This window comes from Dipodomys ordii, unplaced genomic scaffold (genome assembly GCF_000151885.1).
Source record: "Dipodomys ordii isolate 6190 unplaced genomic scaffold, Dord_2.0 Scaffold204, whole genome shotgun sequence".
Lineage (NCBI taxonomy): Eukaryota > Metazoa > Chordata > Mammalia > Rodentia > Heteromyidae > Dipodomys > Dipodomys ordii.
The window spans coordinates 2,467,003-2,482,733 of NW_012267420.1; the positions used below are offsets into that span (position 1 = coordinate 2,467,003).

Sequence of the window (15,731 nt, forward strand, 5' to 3'; positions counted from 1 at the left end):
ATTGGCCTTGTCTGGACAATTCTGAGAAAAACCACTTAGACTTTTACCAAAGCTTTCAGATTTTTGGACATAGTTCCTTAATATCTATATTTTGAAGGGACTTCTTAGGTTGATGTTCTATGATGAAGTCATTTTTACACAAGTGCTTAGGTAATTTAAAAAATGGCAGAGAAATTTATTGATCTTGGTAAAGCTTCAGTTGAGGCTAGTTCAAAATTTTTCTATCTAAGTCTGAAATACCCTGACACATTATTTAATTTCTTCTATACTTTAGGGGAAAATGCAATAAGAAAGTCGCTGTGGTAGTTTCTTCTCAAGTAAGTCATGCCATCGATAAGAATAGCAGTTCTAGTCAGAGAGCAAAGTGTATACACGGCTGGTGGGGTAACATAAATAATTATACAGGACAGAGCATATGATCTGTATTAATGAGAATTGGTTAGATAGTCACAATGAGAAATCCCCCCCCCCACCCCACATACCTTGTCCTGGGCTTGTTCTAAAGGCCTGGGTACTAACTTTAGGCTTCCTTTGCTCAAGGCTAGTGCTCTACCACTTGAGCCACAGTTCTACTTCCAGCTTTTTTTGGTAGTCTATTAGAGATAAGAGTCTCCTGGTGCTGGTCGCTCACACCTGTAATCCTAGCTACTTAAGGAGGCTGAGATCTGAGGAGCACAGTTCAAATCTAGTCCTGGCAGGAAAGCCTGTGAGACTCTTATCTCCAGTTAACCACCAGAAAACTGGAAGTGGAACTGTGGCTCAAGCGGTAAGAGCACTAGCCTTGAGCTGAAGAGCTGAGGGCTAGCACCCAGGCCTGGAGTTCAAGCCCTACAACGGACCAAAAAAAAAAAAAAGAGTCTCATGGACCTTACTACCTGGGCTGGTTTTGAATCACGAGCATCAGATTTCAGCCTCCTGAGTACCTAGGATTACAGGCATAAATCACCAGTAACTGACTCAGTTATTCTCTTCCCTTTGAGTAAATGTCAATAGCACAATGTTACATAAGCTTTGATTTTAGAAACTGTAATATATAGAGGTTACCAGACAGCCTGGTTTTGAATGCAGATACAGATACACTGGTGTTGTCTGCTGTTATTTTGTGCCCCGGAACGTGTCATTTACCAGTGTATCTGTTTCCTCCTTGGAAAATAGGGCTGGAATGACTTCTACTTCATAAAGTTATGGTGGAACTTTCAAGATAATTAATGCATGTCAGCTGCTTAGGAAAAAAATCTTGGCTCAGAATAAACATCCAATAGATACTAGTTATTCATGACTGAGCACCTATCATACCACAGTCTGCCATCATTTGTGAGGCAATAAACTTTGGTTATAAATGTTTACTCATGAACTGTTTGGTACTTTTATCAAGTAGAAACTGCTTCTTAATAGTCTGGTTTATTATGTGATATAGTAACAATCAGAGTCTAATAGTCTGTTTTATTATGTTATAATCCATAGAAAATTTGGAAGAAGTGGAAAAACATAGTTCTATGAATTTCTTTAAGTATTTTCCACTTGTTATCCTAAAAATCCTATACCATGTAATATAACAGTCACCCTAAATACTCATCTTTAGAAATGCTCCAAAATGTTTCTTGAAGCCAGCCTGGATTAATCTTTATCTTTCCTGCTCCACTCTACTTTAGGACCATAGTTTTCCTTTGTAAGTAATCATGGCATTTCCAACATAACACAAGCTAGTGAATCCTCTTTTAATTATGCCTTCACTGGGAATCCAGATTTGCATGAAAAAAACCAAGGCATTTATAGGCCAAAGAAAATAAATATAGTGTCCCAGTGTGGACAGGGCAAGAGAGTATCACATATTATTTTGTCTTTTTTCTGATGAATGATAGGATTAAGTGAATAAAATAAAAACCTGTCATAATGCTTTCATTTTTATAGTAATTCCCTGACATTTGGCCAGAAACTATAGAGGTTATGATGAACCTATCATGAAAAAAAAGAACCCTGATGGAAATTATAGATAACATATCTGATTTTAGTAAGGAGTATATAGGTGGAAATGTATAAGTTGACCCAAATGCCATACCATTTTATGTATGGACAATTTCTCAGATTTTGGTATCTATGAGGAGCCCTGAAGCTAACCCCACAGACATGGAGGACACAAAGCTTCTTATTTGACTGAAAATGAAGCTTATGCATGTCACACATCATAAGTCCTCCACTGGGCTCTGTCTTGTATGCTATAACTTGCTATATGGAAAAATTTTAACTACATGAACCACATCTTGCTAAAATAAACTTCCTTGAGTAAGATGATTCTATATCCTCTACCACAACTTGCAAAACCTCTTCCTATAACTATCAACGTCTATGAGAGTAGGAATATCCTCACTTGAACAAGCTAAAATATTTTTCCATCTTCTCTCATGCTCTCTTTGTCCTTGTGGGTGTATATATTTTGTATTTCTTTATCATTTGAGTGTGGTTTTGGGATAGGCAAGAAATATGTGTATGTTCAAGCTGTCATATCTAAAAGGTCAAATAATTTTTTATGTCATAGTAATCCAATAAAAATGTTTCTTATAGAGTGTTTCTAGTTATGACAAATGTATACTGCTGGAGTGACCTTACTTACTAGCAAAATAAGTTTTGGGAAATAATAAAAAAAGGCTTTAAAAATTACCCTATACTTATTGTTAGCAGTCTAATAGTACTTTGACATTTTACTATAATTTTGAAAGCTTATCATAATGTTGAGCATTACTGGTTATATGAGCAATGTTATAACTGTATTGGAAAAAAAAGTACTCAGTTGTATACACTGAAAATTTAAGTCACCAAAATCTATTACATAGATTACTTTTTCCAATGGAATGATTTTTAGTTCCTTGGTGTCTCTAAAATGTGTTACGCTAAATTTCATGGTTAGAAGATACAGAAAAAATATCTGCGAAAGGTACTTCTGAGACACACATATATTTTGAATATTGTCATTAAAATTATTAAATATTTCCAAAGGTTATTTAAAATCTATGTAGGAGAAAATCTGCCTAGAAAATAGATTCCCAAAATACTAAAGGGGTATAGTCAAGCCCCCAAAAAACCCATATGTTTTGTTTAGGAGATATTAAGTATGAGAAATCAAAAATTTAAAAAAAAATCAACAGGTTTACTATCTTTTTTTTTTGTAGAGGTCAAATTGGGAGTTGTTATTAGAAAGCCAGCAACTGCAGATGGGACTAATGTCACAAAGATCTGAGCCTCTCAAATACACGTAAAACTGTTAGAAAACGGAGTCATTACAGTAGTAAAGCAAAGAAAGAGCAGAAAAACAATACCAACAAAACAGATCAACCCCAATGGAGAGCTGAAGTTGGATGCCATGGTGAGTAGAGGAGAGCCAGGAGACAGGAGACACAGCACACAATCGCACAGCCTAATGGTAACTTAGCTGATCTAGGCCTAAATAGCGTCAGGGTCAGGGGGCAGGGTCCTGAATTATTATCTTGTTATGATAAATATTCAGTAAGTAATATTGTATATTATTATATGTTTATAAATAAATTGTACCTTCCACATATGAGGGAAAGTCTGCATCTATTGCTTTTCTGGGCCTGACTTAGTATGAATTTTTTCCAAGTCCTTCCATTTCTATGCAAATGATGCAACAAAATTCCATTGTATACTATATTTTCTTGATTCATTCATCCATTGAAGGGTATCTGGGCTGATTCCATACCTTGGCTATGGTGAATAGTGCTGCAATGAATATGGTTGTGCTGGTGCATGTATCCTAGTATATATTCTTTTGGATAAATGCTTGCTGTATTACAAGGCATTAAAACTGATAACGAAGCAAAAACTGAATAGCTACTTGCACTAAATTTGCTTTTCAATGCATACTGTGTGTAATGGATTTTCAATAAAACTTTTTGTAAATCAGTAATTCTTGGTCTCAAGTGGTAGAGCGTCTGCTTAGTAAGCATGAAGCACTGAGTTCAAACTCTTGTATCATCAAAAGAAAAAGGTAAAATATTACTTCACTTTCAAGTATATCACTTGATCGTATAATAATAATAATAACTGCAATCTTTTTCTATATGAGAATGAAGACATCCTCACCTTCATGGCTCCTTAGCTAGGGGTTGGGAAGGGGTAAGGAGCTCAACAAGAGTTAGCTACTGGAAGAAAAAAAAATAAGGTAACATTTCAATATCATTCTCTCGCAACGTCTCAATCTTTCCGTTTATTTCTAGTTGCCTTTCACTAACACTTCACCGTCTTACAACTCGACTCTCATGAGCATCCAGGAAGAACTTTCCCAGGGAGACGCGGCCAGGTGCCCCTCCCTCCCGCGTCAACGCGATGACGTCACACGCAGCGCTGGCGTTCGCCCTCAGTCCCTCCTATCAGAGCTGACCTGTACGCTTTTGTCGCCTTGTCATCAGGAACCATGTTCGTATCCAGTCTGAAAAAGACCATACAGAATCAAAGGCAGAGCCTGTAAATGCCCCGCTTCCCGAAGTCACGCGTCTTACCTTTCCAAATATTGTCAGGCCGCTCAGGGCTTACACACGCACCACCCCCCTCCGGACGCTAGACGCGGTCTCCTAGGCAACGACGCTGCGCGCAGGCCGGGATTGGGTGGCGGCGCGCGTGCGCACCGTGCCGCATTCCCTGGGATCCGGAATGGTGGGAGCCTGATGCCCGCGCAGGATGGCCCAATCCTCCAACGAGGACGAGCGCCAGCTGCCCGCCATGCTCAGGCAGTTGTTCCAAAGCGTGAAGGAGAAAATCACGGCGGCACCCTCCCTGGAGTGTGCCGAGGAGATTCTCTTACATCTGGAGAAAACTGACGAAAATTTTCACAAGTAAAATTGCTTTTAAGTTCCTTAACATTGTGTTTTAAAGTCAGCAAACGTACCATTGATGCAGAAAGGGCTCCCGCGTGACTTGTTGGGTAAAGAGTATTCATTTGGTCTTTAAAGTATAGCTAAGTGGAGATTCAGACCCCCCTCCCTTTTATTTGCCCACATGCTGCATGTCTGATTTCCTTTTCACTGGTTTCCTGTAGCTCCTGCCGTTTGTCTCTTTCTAATATTACTATCAGCAGATCCCTTGGCTCATGTTTTGTTTTTTAATTCCCTCCCTGGGCAAGACAGTAACATGAATTGTAACCTCTTCATGTTCTTCAAAGAACGATTTTGTCTTAATGTGTTCCAGACACTACCCAAAAGTTGTGATCCACAGGATCCTTGTTCCTTTACTGATCTGCTCCAGTAGTTGTGCTAATGAATCACTCAGCACTGCTGGGGAATACTGTGCTGAAGTGCGATTAACTTCCTCTGTAGTAATTTAAGCTATACATATACAGATGCCTGTGGAATCTGTCAGGAAGATTAAGTGCCAGATAGAATGCCCTTCACCTAGGAGCAGAAGAGAAGGGAACATTGGAGGCAGACTTGAAGGACCTAAAAACGAAAAGTAAAACATCTTGATGATTTTGTAGAGTCCTATATTTTTCTTTTGATTTTGTTCAGATAATGTCAATGTAAAATTCTACCTACAGACGTCTCATTATTATTAGTATTACTATCTTTACTTCCATGTTTGAATTTCACTTTCACGAAAGTGACGTTCAAATTTTTCTTTTTATGTTACCTTTTACTGGCTTGACTACCTTTAAGTTATTGTCTGGAACTTCTACCAATATCATTAACAGACATTAGAAGATCTTTGAGTCTCTTTAAATTTGGTGCAAAAGTCTCACTACTTGGAGTTTGAGTGTCTCATTGACTGGTTTCATAGGAGTCTTAAGAGAGTTTTGAAGTGTGAAAGAGTCCTTTCTAATACAGCTTCTAACTTCTCTCTCCACCTATATTTATGTATCTGTATCTGTTTATTCATTCATTATTATGTATTCTCTCCCTTTTTCTTTCTCTGGTCTGAGAGTTTAGTTTAGGTTGGCCTTAACTCTGACTTCTGGGATTACATTTATTCATGTATGTATGTATGTATTATCTAGCTACCTTCTGAGACATTTTTTTTTAATGTAGTTTAGGCTGGCTTCAGCCTCATGATTTAATTTCTTTAGTATTTATGTTAATACTTATATTTTCTTTTGTAGTATCATGATTTTCTGGATAATTTTCTCATTAAGTTCTCTACTAAAAATAATGATCAGATTATAATGTTCTTTATTTTAGCGATACCAGAGACCATCTTTTGCTGGTTAGCTATTGATTTCTTTAAAAGTATAATATAATAAAAATTAAGCCATTAAAACAAGTACAAATAACACAAGTTCAGTCATTAATACTTTGCTATAATTATCTGTGTAAAAATACAGACACATTATAAATTATAACTTGTTTGCAGACTTAAAATTTTAAAATCCTAAGAGTACTTTAGGAAGTAGTTGTCATCTTAAAGGTAAAAACCAATAAAATTCATAGTATTTTAGGGCAGTAGCCTGAGATCTGTCTTAAGAGGAGAAGACTCTTTTCTTTTTCTTTTTTTATTGTTGGTCATGGTATTTGAACTCAGGGTCTGGGATCTGTCCCTAAGCTCTTTTGCTCAAAGCTAATGTTCTACCATTTTGAGTCACAGCTCTATTTCTAGTTTTCTTATGGTTAATTGGAGATAAGACTCTCACGGACTTTTCCAGGCTGGTTTTGAACTGGGATCCTCAAATCTTACCCTCCCACTTAGCTAGGATAACAGGCATGGCCCACCAACACTTGGCTTAAGAAAACTTATATGTAGGTAAGGAAAATGTATTTGACATCCTCATAGAAGCTTCAAAGTCAAAGATCAGTTAGTCTGGGTGTTCTTATTTCCATTTCTCTTTCTTTTCACTGACTCTCCTTCCGTAGAACACTTAATGTTCTTGAGTCACTAAGGTGTGTGTTACTTCTGAAGTATTTCATACTCTGACATATTGTTTTCCCATTTCCACTATCAGAACATTGGTTCCTTAAATTCACCTGATTTTGTCCTAGTTTTACAAAGAGAATTTTTATTAAACAAGTGTATAAGGGAAACTTAGGTATCTAGACAATTGGCATTTTTGGTATCAAGATGGTGTTTTAAATGATGTAATTTCAGATAGTATAAAGTTGGAGAAAATATAGTACTGGGGGAAGGTCCAGAGTATTGCCAATGTAGCTTTCCCTTGATTGGTCTTTTGTATGCTATTAATATACATGCTTAAGTTTGACGTAGAATAAACCCTGTGAAGCTAGGCACTAGTCCTTAAATCCTTGTAATCCTAGCTACTTGGGAGACAGAGACTGGGAAGATCATGGTATAGGTCAGCCTAGGTTAAAAAAAAAATCCACCAGACTGTATATCCATAGAAAAGAACTAGGCACAGTGGTGTGTTTATTCTCCCAAATGGGGTGGGAAGCATAAGGTGGTCCAGGCCAGCCAGAGAAAATGAGACCTGGAGCAGAAAAGACTGGCAGCATATCTCCAGTGGTAAAGCACCTGCCTAGCAAGTACAAAACCTTGAATTCAGACTCCATTACCACCTAAGTGAACCTCTACAACCTCTTCAACCCTCCTCTCCTTGTGATCTGAAGAATTAGAACTGTTTTTAAGAATTCTGAGTATCTGTCATATAAAATGATATGAGAAAAACATCAAAAATTTATGTGAGTCTTCTATTTCTTGAAAAAGAAAAGAATTCACAAAATCCGCATTACAATTCATAACTTTAGTAAAATATTAAAAAAATTAGTAGTGATATTTTATAGATGAATGATTTTTTCCTTCTTTAAATAGCTCAAAGGATATAGTCCTGAAATGTTTTATGTCCTTTGCAATTTATACTTCTTGATATTTTGACATAAAAGTTCATCATGAAAAAACAATCATTAAATATTCTTGGAAAATCTAAGTAATACATCTAAAGAAGAAAGACTGACAAAAGTGAATATTCTTTTACTTGGTTTGGTAAAAGTTTCCTATATAATTATGAAAAATTCAGCAATAGAGAGATGAGGTGATCAGATCAAGCACATCTTTATATATTTTGGATGAGCTGCTACTTAGATATAGTAATATCATGTGTCTTATGTTAACAAATTATTGTCTTCCTAGGCTTAAGTGACATTCTTTGATGAATATTTCTTCTTTGTTTCTTTTTTTCTCATGTCCGAATATGAGAGATCAGTAGATGGTCAATAATTATTTTTAAGTTTAAAAAATACTTAATTGAAATATTATGTGCCTGACCTTGGGTGAGTTAGATGGCTCTGAGTGAAAGAATTAAGGCAATGATTTTTTAATTTAATTTTTTATATTGTGAAAATACCATACAGAGGGGTTACAATTACATGGGCAAGGTAATGAATACATTTCTTATCAAGCATTGTTGCCTCCTCCTTTGTTTCCCCTTCCCATCCATTCCCATCTTCCCCTCTTCCCCCCCCCCCCGCACTTCCCCCTACTCCCCTCCCCCCAGTGTTGTAAAGTTCATTTTTCGACATAACGTCTTGTGGCAATTATTTTTGATGACTATTATAACTCCAGTGTTTAGGTTGAATGTGACAGAGGAAAGAGGAAGTAAGGAAAACAAGCAAGGGCTGCAGTGATTTCTGGGTGAGGTTGTGTGGTTTTGCACTTATAGAAAGGATAAAAGGGATGAAAAGGAGGATGTTCAGCACATTATTTAGGGTCTGGAGGGCAGAAGATGGAAGCATTAAAGATCAGTCCTCTAGGAAGCATGAAAAGTTATTCTATTGGTATTAAAAATGTAATGGGAATTAGGCACAGGTGGCTCATACCTGTAATCCTAGCTACTCAGGAGGCTGAGATCTGACAACCATGGCTCAATGCTAGTCAAGGCAGGAAAGCTATGACAATTGAATCTCCAATTAAATACCAAAAAGTTGGAAGTGAAGGTGTGGCTTGAGTGGTAGAAAACCAGCCATAAGCAAAAATGTCAGGGACAGTGCTTATGCCAGGAATTCAAACCCTAGGACTGGCACACAAAAAAGTGTGATGAGAGGTTGGAAAGAGCTTACTTTTCTTCCCCATTTTCTTTCTCTGCTCTTTATTCTTCTTCTAGAGATGATTGTAAGAAAAGTAAAAGGCCATCTATATAGGCAGGTAGTTTTGGCATGTTACTTGAAACTTAATAAAAAGCATTGTGATAACAATGATCTATCCTCTAACATGTTTGAGAGGATAGGCAAGTCCAGTTGACAGCCACTGATGTCCAAGTGGAGAGGTAAACCTTTCCAAGTGTATTTCAAGCTAAGTGTTTATAACGTTTCTGCTATTTAGCAGGTGATACATAGATAAGTGAATGAATACTGGTGTCATGTATATAAAGACAAAAAAATCTAGGTTTATGTCAATGATCATTGTATAGTTTAAACCTGCATTGAAATACCAGATTATGTCTCTCAAATATGTATAGTTATCAAGTATTAATTAAAAAGTTGTGAGTTGAGTGGGAATCAATCAGAAGATATACAACAGATAGAACAATGTAAATGCTAACAGGGACAAAGTAATTTTGGGGCTTAGAGAAGAAAGAATACTGGGTTTTTGGTAACTGGGAAAGGCTTTGTCAGATGGTTATGTTTTAGGTTATAGGAGCTAGTATACTGAAGGAAGTGTGGTAGTAAAACATTTAGGTGGTGAATATTGTAAATGGTATAAAAAACAGCTGGCACTGGTGTCTCATTCCTGTAATCCTACCTACTCAGGAGGCTGAGATTTGAGGATTGCGGTTAAAGCCAGCCCAGGCAGGGAAGTCTATGAGACTCTTCCTGCCAATAAATCACTCAAAACAGGAAGTGGTACTGTGGCTCAAGAGGTAGAGCACTGGCCTTGATCTGGAGAGCTGAGGGACAGTGCTCAGGCCCAGAGTTCAAGCCCCATGACTCACCGAAAAAAAAAAAAAGGTATTGAAAACAGAAATGGGGGAGTGTTGGGCATGTGTCTGGGTAGCACTGGAATATAAATCTGGCAGGAAAAGTTAAGATATATAAGATATTTTAATCTCAAGACAAAGTATGTCTTAAGTTTACAAATAATGATAATAATAGTTACCACTTATTGATCATTAAATTTATGTGAAACCCTGTGTTAAATGCACAACACATATTAGTTTCTATCTTTATGACAATTTCCAATATAGATGTTCATCTATTTTATAAATAAAAAACCCTGAAGCCTTGAGAAAATATAAAATCTGTGTAACCTCAATTAGCTAATAACTACATACTGAAATTAAAAACTGGTACATATGATTACTGAAACTCTGACTAGACTTGTTCATTCTAAATCATTACAATTAATATTTGGTCTGTTAACTGAGAAAAGCAGTTAATATACAGGATCATAAAATGATCATAAAATGATCCTGCATATTTAAATTTTTTAATGTTATATAACTGAACATAAAATTATTCACTGATGTGTTGGGTCAGTAATGTTTATTTGAATAGTAATTTGCTAACTGCAGTTCCAAGAACCTTAGGGTTATTTACAAGCTATTTGCAATAAAGAATCTCTCTGGATCAGTGGTTCTTAAATTATAGTTCTGGGACCATCAGTATCATTACTGGTGTCAGTTGGGAACTTATTAGAAGACCTCACTCTTTTACAGCCAAATCAGCAACTCTGAGTGAGAATGGGGCCCAGCAATCTGTGTATTAACATGCTTCTTCAGATGATTTTTAATTTGACGCCCCAATTTATGAATGACTTAAGCTGCCTATTGTTTATAGGCTAAAAAGGTGTGAACAATAGTCTGATGGCAATATGAAGGGAAAGAGAAATTGTGGAGGAAACATTTATAGATTTCTAAAACTTGTTATTTGGGATATAAGACATGGAGAAAACTGTTGAAACTGAGACTGGGATTGGGAATGTGGCTTAGTGGTAGAGTGCTTGCCTGGAATGCATGAAGCCCTGGGTTCGATTCCTTAGTACCACATAAACAGAAAAAGATGGAAGTAGTGCTGTGGCTCAAGTGATAGAATGCTAGCCTTGAGCAAAAGAAGCTCAGGGTTGGTGCTCAGGCCCTGAGTTCAAGCCCCAGGTCTGGCAAAAAAGAAAAAAAGAACAAGAAAAACAATGAAACTGAGCCTGTATGCTCAGCTGTCTGTTTAAATTATGATACAATTAACATAAATATATAAATCAGAAGAGAAAGTAGTTTGTGAGTGGGGAGTAGGATGACAGATTTCATTTTGGTTAGAACAACTTAGATATAGTGAAGAAATATAATGTGGTTTTTACACTAGGCATTTAATGAACAGGTCTGGTGTTCTATTGAGAGGTTTAGACAGACAAAAAAGCTAATGGAATCGCTCCTCTGAATCTGTAGTTGAAACTTTATAGGAATGGAGAATGCATTTTCTAAACATTTCTTCTTTAATGTATAGTTTACACTTGCATAGCTTAAGTTTTTTGTCTATTGCCTTCATAATTCTTCCAAATAATGGGAGGAAGCACATATGGTAATTGCTTAGTTATAGATGAGGACCAAAGACTTCTCCCAGGGTCACATGGTTAAAGTAAATGATCCAGCTGGTGATGGTGATAGGCCTTTTTTTGATACTGAACTTATACTTTTACTGTAACCCCACAGCTTTATGTCAGGTATTTCTCCTTCATGATGAAGACTTGCAGTGTCTATGATAGGTCTGTCATTCACAGTTGCCAGGCAGCTAGGAGGGTTCCCAGAAGCAGCAGTGTGTTCAGAGATAGAGAATTGAGTGGTGTAGCAAATGCCACTCAACAAAAGCAAAAGATGAAATTCTTGAGCTACTTGGCTAAAGTGGCTCTTCTTTGTAGAACATTTAGTTGTTTAACAAAAACTGATGAAGTCAGGCATTGGTGGCTCATGCCTGCAATCCTAGCTAATCAGGAAGGTGAGATCTAAGATGTGGCTTAAAGTCAGTTGTGTAGACAAGTCTGAGAGACTCATATCTTCAGTTAATCAGCAAAAAGCCAAAACTGAAGGAGTGATGAGCAAAAAGCCAAGTGAGAGCATGATGCCCTGAGCACAAGTCCCAGTAACAGCACACACACACACACACACAGACACACACACACACACACACACACACACACACATGTGCATGCACACACATGCACATAACACATACACTGAAGATTATATATTAGTTACCATAATGGACTTACAGTTATAGGAACTAAATCAATGTCTCCTAAAGTGCCTACATTTGAGCACCTTATTCAACTGAACATTTTGAATGTACATAACATTTAAAAAATTGAAGGTGGCTCAGTGGTAGAGTGCTTGCCTTGCATGAGGCCCTAGGTTCGATTCCTCAGCACCACATAAGCATTAAAAAAAAAAGCCAGAAGTGGCACTGTGGCTCAAGTGGTAGAGTGGTAGCCTTGAGCTGAAGAGCTGAGGGACAGTGCCCAGGCCCAGAGTTCAGGCCCCACGACTGGACCCCCCCCCCAAAAATAAAAAAAAATAAAAATTATACATTCTAATTTATGTTTGCCATTTGAAAGATACTAAAGCTTTAACCATTCTAAACCATGCTATAATTATTGTCCTTTATTTTTAGTACCTATGTTTCATAAAATAACTACTTTGTGGGACATTTTCCTTTTCAGATTTGCTATATGATTTGCATTTACAAACTAATTTAATATTAGTATTTAGCAAAGTTAAGAATAATGTCCAAAGTACTCTATTATGTGGGATACTTAAACATAAATAAGAACTCTTTTTTTGGCGGGGGTGGGGGTGGGTGGCAGTCCTGGTGCTTGAACTCTGGTCCTGAGCACTGAACTCTGGTCCTGGGCACTGCTCCTAAGTTTTTCTTTGCTCAAGGCTAGTGCTCTACCACTTGAGCCCCAACTCTAGCTTTTTGGTGGTTAATGGAGATAAGAGTTTCATGGATTTTCCTTCCTGGATTGGCTTCAAACCATGATCCTTAGATCTCATTCTCCTGAGTGGATAGAATTAACACACACAAGAACCACTAGCACTTGACCATAGAGAAGAACTTTTTAGGTAGAAGTTAAGCAGTGATCATTTTCCAATAATATTAATAAACTATTTCAGTGATGGGAGCTTACCTTTTGGTATTGATTCTTTCATAATTACTATATTCTATTTTGACTTAAGATTTTAAAAATAATTTATTATTGAGATTAAGTGATTACAAAAATTTTACAAATTTCACAGTATTGTAGGATAGTGATACTTAGTTGAAGTCACAAATACATTTTAACCTTCACAAGGCAAATTGTCATTATCTTGGTCTATAAAGTTTGTGAATTCTATAAGCTTTGACAATACAACTATTTCTTCCACATCGGATGATATGTACATTTCTTTCCTTTTGCTTAGTGTTAGCTGTTGAATTAAGTAATTATAAAAAATCTTTTAAAGCAACTTTTCTTACCTTTCAGCATCATATCTTAAAGATCTAGGAGATAACAAAGAAATAGGAAAAAAAATCCCTAACCTAATAAAGTTTTGGATGCTTCTGAAATTTGCTTCTTAGCTTGTTCTTCTTTTCTTCTTCATGATTACCTTTAAATGATGATCTTTGCTAAGTTACTTAGATAAAAAATAAAACAGAAAGCCTATATAAGCTTGATGGTTTGGCTTGACTGATCAATTTGATGTTACTTTAAGGTAAGCAATGTTTTTTTTAAAATATGTTTTTATTGTCTTTAAGTAGTTGGATAAAGGACTTGCTACTTAACAAAGCCATTTATGTATATAGTATATATCTTGATCAGTGACACACTTTTAAAATTCTCACCCATCTCTTCCCTACCCACTTCTTTCTTCACTGTTTTTAATTTTGTAGGATACACATTGTATCAAACTTTCCTATGTTAACATTTTCTAGATATGGTTAATAAATGAGCTCATGGTATTCACTTCATTTAAAAATATTTCTTTCAGCTATGAATTTGTGAAGTACCTCAGGCAGCACATATGCAACACTTTGGGGTCCATGATTGAAGAAGAAATGGAAAGTTGCATATCTGATCACAATCAGGGGGTGGAATCTGGCTATGACACAGTTGTCCAGTATGTTACTAAAAGAACTCAAGAATCTAAAGAGTGAGTATGCCTGGGATAATATTTTAAAATGAGTTTTCTCTCAACAGGGTTTTTTGGACATTATCCCAACCCCATACCCTCAACCTTGTTTCCCTCATAGTAGCCAAATGATGCTTTACAACTGTGAATCAGATCAAAACACTTCTTGATGCGACACTCTCCAAAGACTGCCAATATTGCTCAAAGTGAAATTTGAGAGTCAAGGTTTGCCATGAGTCTGCTGCTCCTTCCTTATTTCCTACCATATTTTTCTTCACACAGCACTCCAGCCATACTTGTCTTGCTTTCTTAAAGCAACAAGTAAGATCTTTCTTTGGGAATTTACACTCTTGTTGCTGCTGCTACCCAGAATATCCTTTCCCTAAATATTTACAGGACTTACTTCTTTACTGTTTGGGGGTCTGCATTCAGTTCTTTAGAGACCTTCCCTCAGCTCTCTGCGTAAACTACCTTTCTCTGTCATGTCTTTTTGTTTGTTTATTGGAGTTAAGGGTCTCTCAGCCTTTCATGTCTGGGCTGGCTTTGAACCATGATCCTCAGATCTCAGCTTTCTGAGTACCTAGATTTACAAGGCCTGAGCCTAAGGTACTTGGCTAAGAAAATACTTTAAAAAAGTCTAAGCTATTTGATTTTCCTGTTTTATTTCATCCATATGTAAGTAATCACTACCTCACAAAGATTTTAAATGACTTAATAGATGTTTGTATTCTGCTTTATGAACTGTGGATGAAAGATTTTAAATTGTAAAGGGTATTATTTACTTATTTTTTTCTTTGTGATTCTTCAGAAATTATATAAGGCTAATATAGCAACAGTACAGCTGTTGACAACAATTTTACTGTAGCAACTAACCATAAAAGTGCTTTCCTAATTAAATATTTTGATGTTTTTTTAAACAGATGTTTGCAAAGGGAAGAAATTATATAGTTTGTTTTTTAATATAAAATGAGCCAATGTACTCAGTGTGTTGATTTTTCATTTTTACAGGTTTTTACTGGCAGTTTTTCTTTCTATAGTCTTTAATGCTCTTGGAGCATTAAAGGATTCTGGGCTGGGCCTGGGCATCGCTGCTCATACTTATCATCTCAGGGAGGTACAGGTTGGAAGGATTTGAAGGTAAATGAATAAAAAATAAGGATGCCATCTCAACAATAGCAATTACAACAAAAGCTGGGTGTGGTGGCATATACCTATAATTTCAGGTATCTGGAAACTGTAAGAGGATTGAGGTCCAGGCCTATGTAGAAAAATGTAGGACTTCATCTCAGAAGGAACTTAGGCAACAAGACTAGGGGCATGGATCAACCGCAAGAGTGCCTGCCCAGCAAGGATGAGGTCCTACATTCTGTTAAAAAAAAAGAAGAGAAAGAATCTGCTCAATGGTACTTATGTTATATCCTTTATTCCTTTCCTTTTAAAAACTGTGCAATAACTATTGGATTCTAGTTCATTTAACTTTTAAAATTTAACTTGAAGTTTAAACTTAGAGATAATTACTTTTCTTGTGAACATTTTTGTTGGTATCACATGCAGAAGAGTTCATGTTGGTCTTTTCAAAAAAAGTCTGTTGGGACCTATAGCCATCTAATCTTCGATAAGGGAGCTAAAACAATAGAATGGAAGAAAGACAGCCTCTTCAGTAAATGGTGCTGGCAAAATTGGTTAACTA

General features: G+C 36.5%; 1 protein-coding gene across 1 annotated transcript in view; it reads left to right on the plus strand.

Moving 5' to 3' along the window:
- The first annotated feature begins 4,682 nt into the window (after nt 1-4,682).
- The window catches only part of Tbc1d32 (TBC1 domain family, member 32), a 135,629-nt gene continuing 124,580 nt past the window's right edge, over nt 4,683-15,731 (plus strand). The window contains exons 1-2 of the mRNA XM_013035123.1: nt 4,683-4,847; nt 13,901-14,062. Of these exons, the coding sequence (XP_012890577.1) occupies nt 4,693-4,847; nt 13,901-14,062 (317 nt within the window). The 5' untranslated portion in view covers nt 4,683-4,692. The remainder of the gene's footprint in view (nt 4,848-13,900; nt 14,063-15,731) is intronic.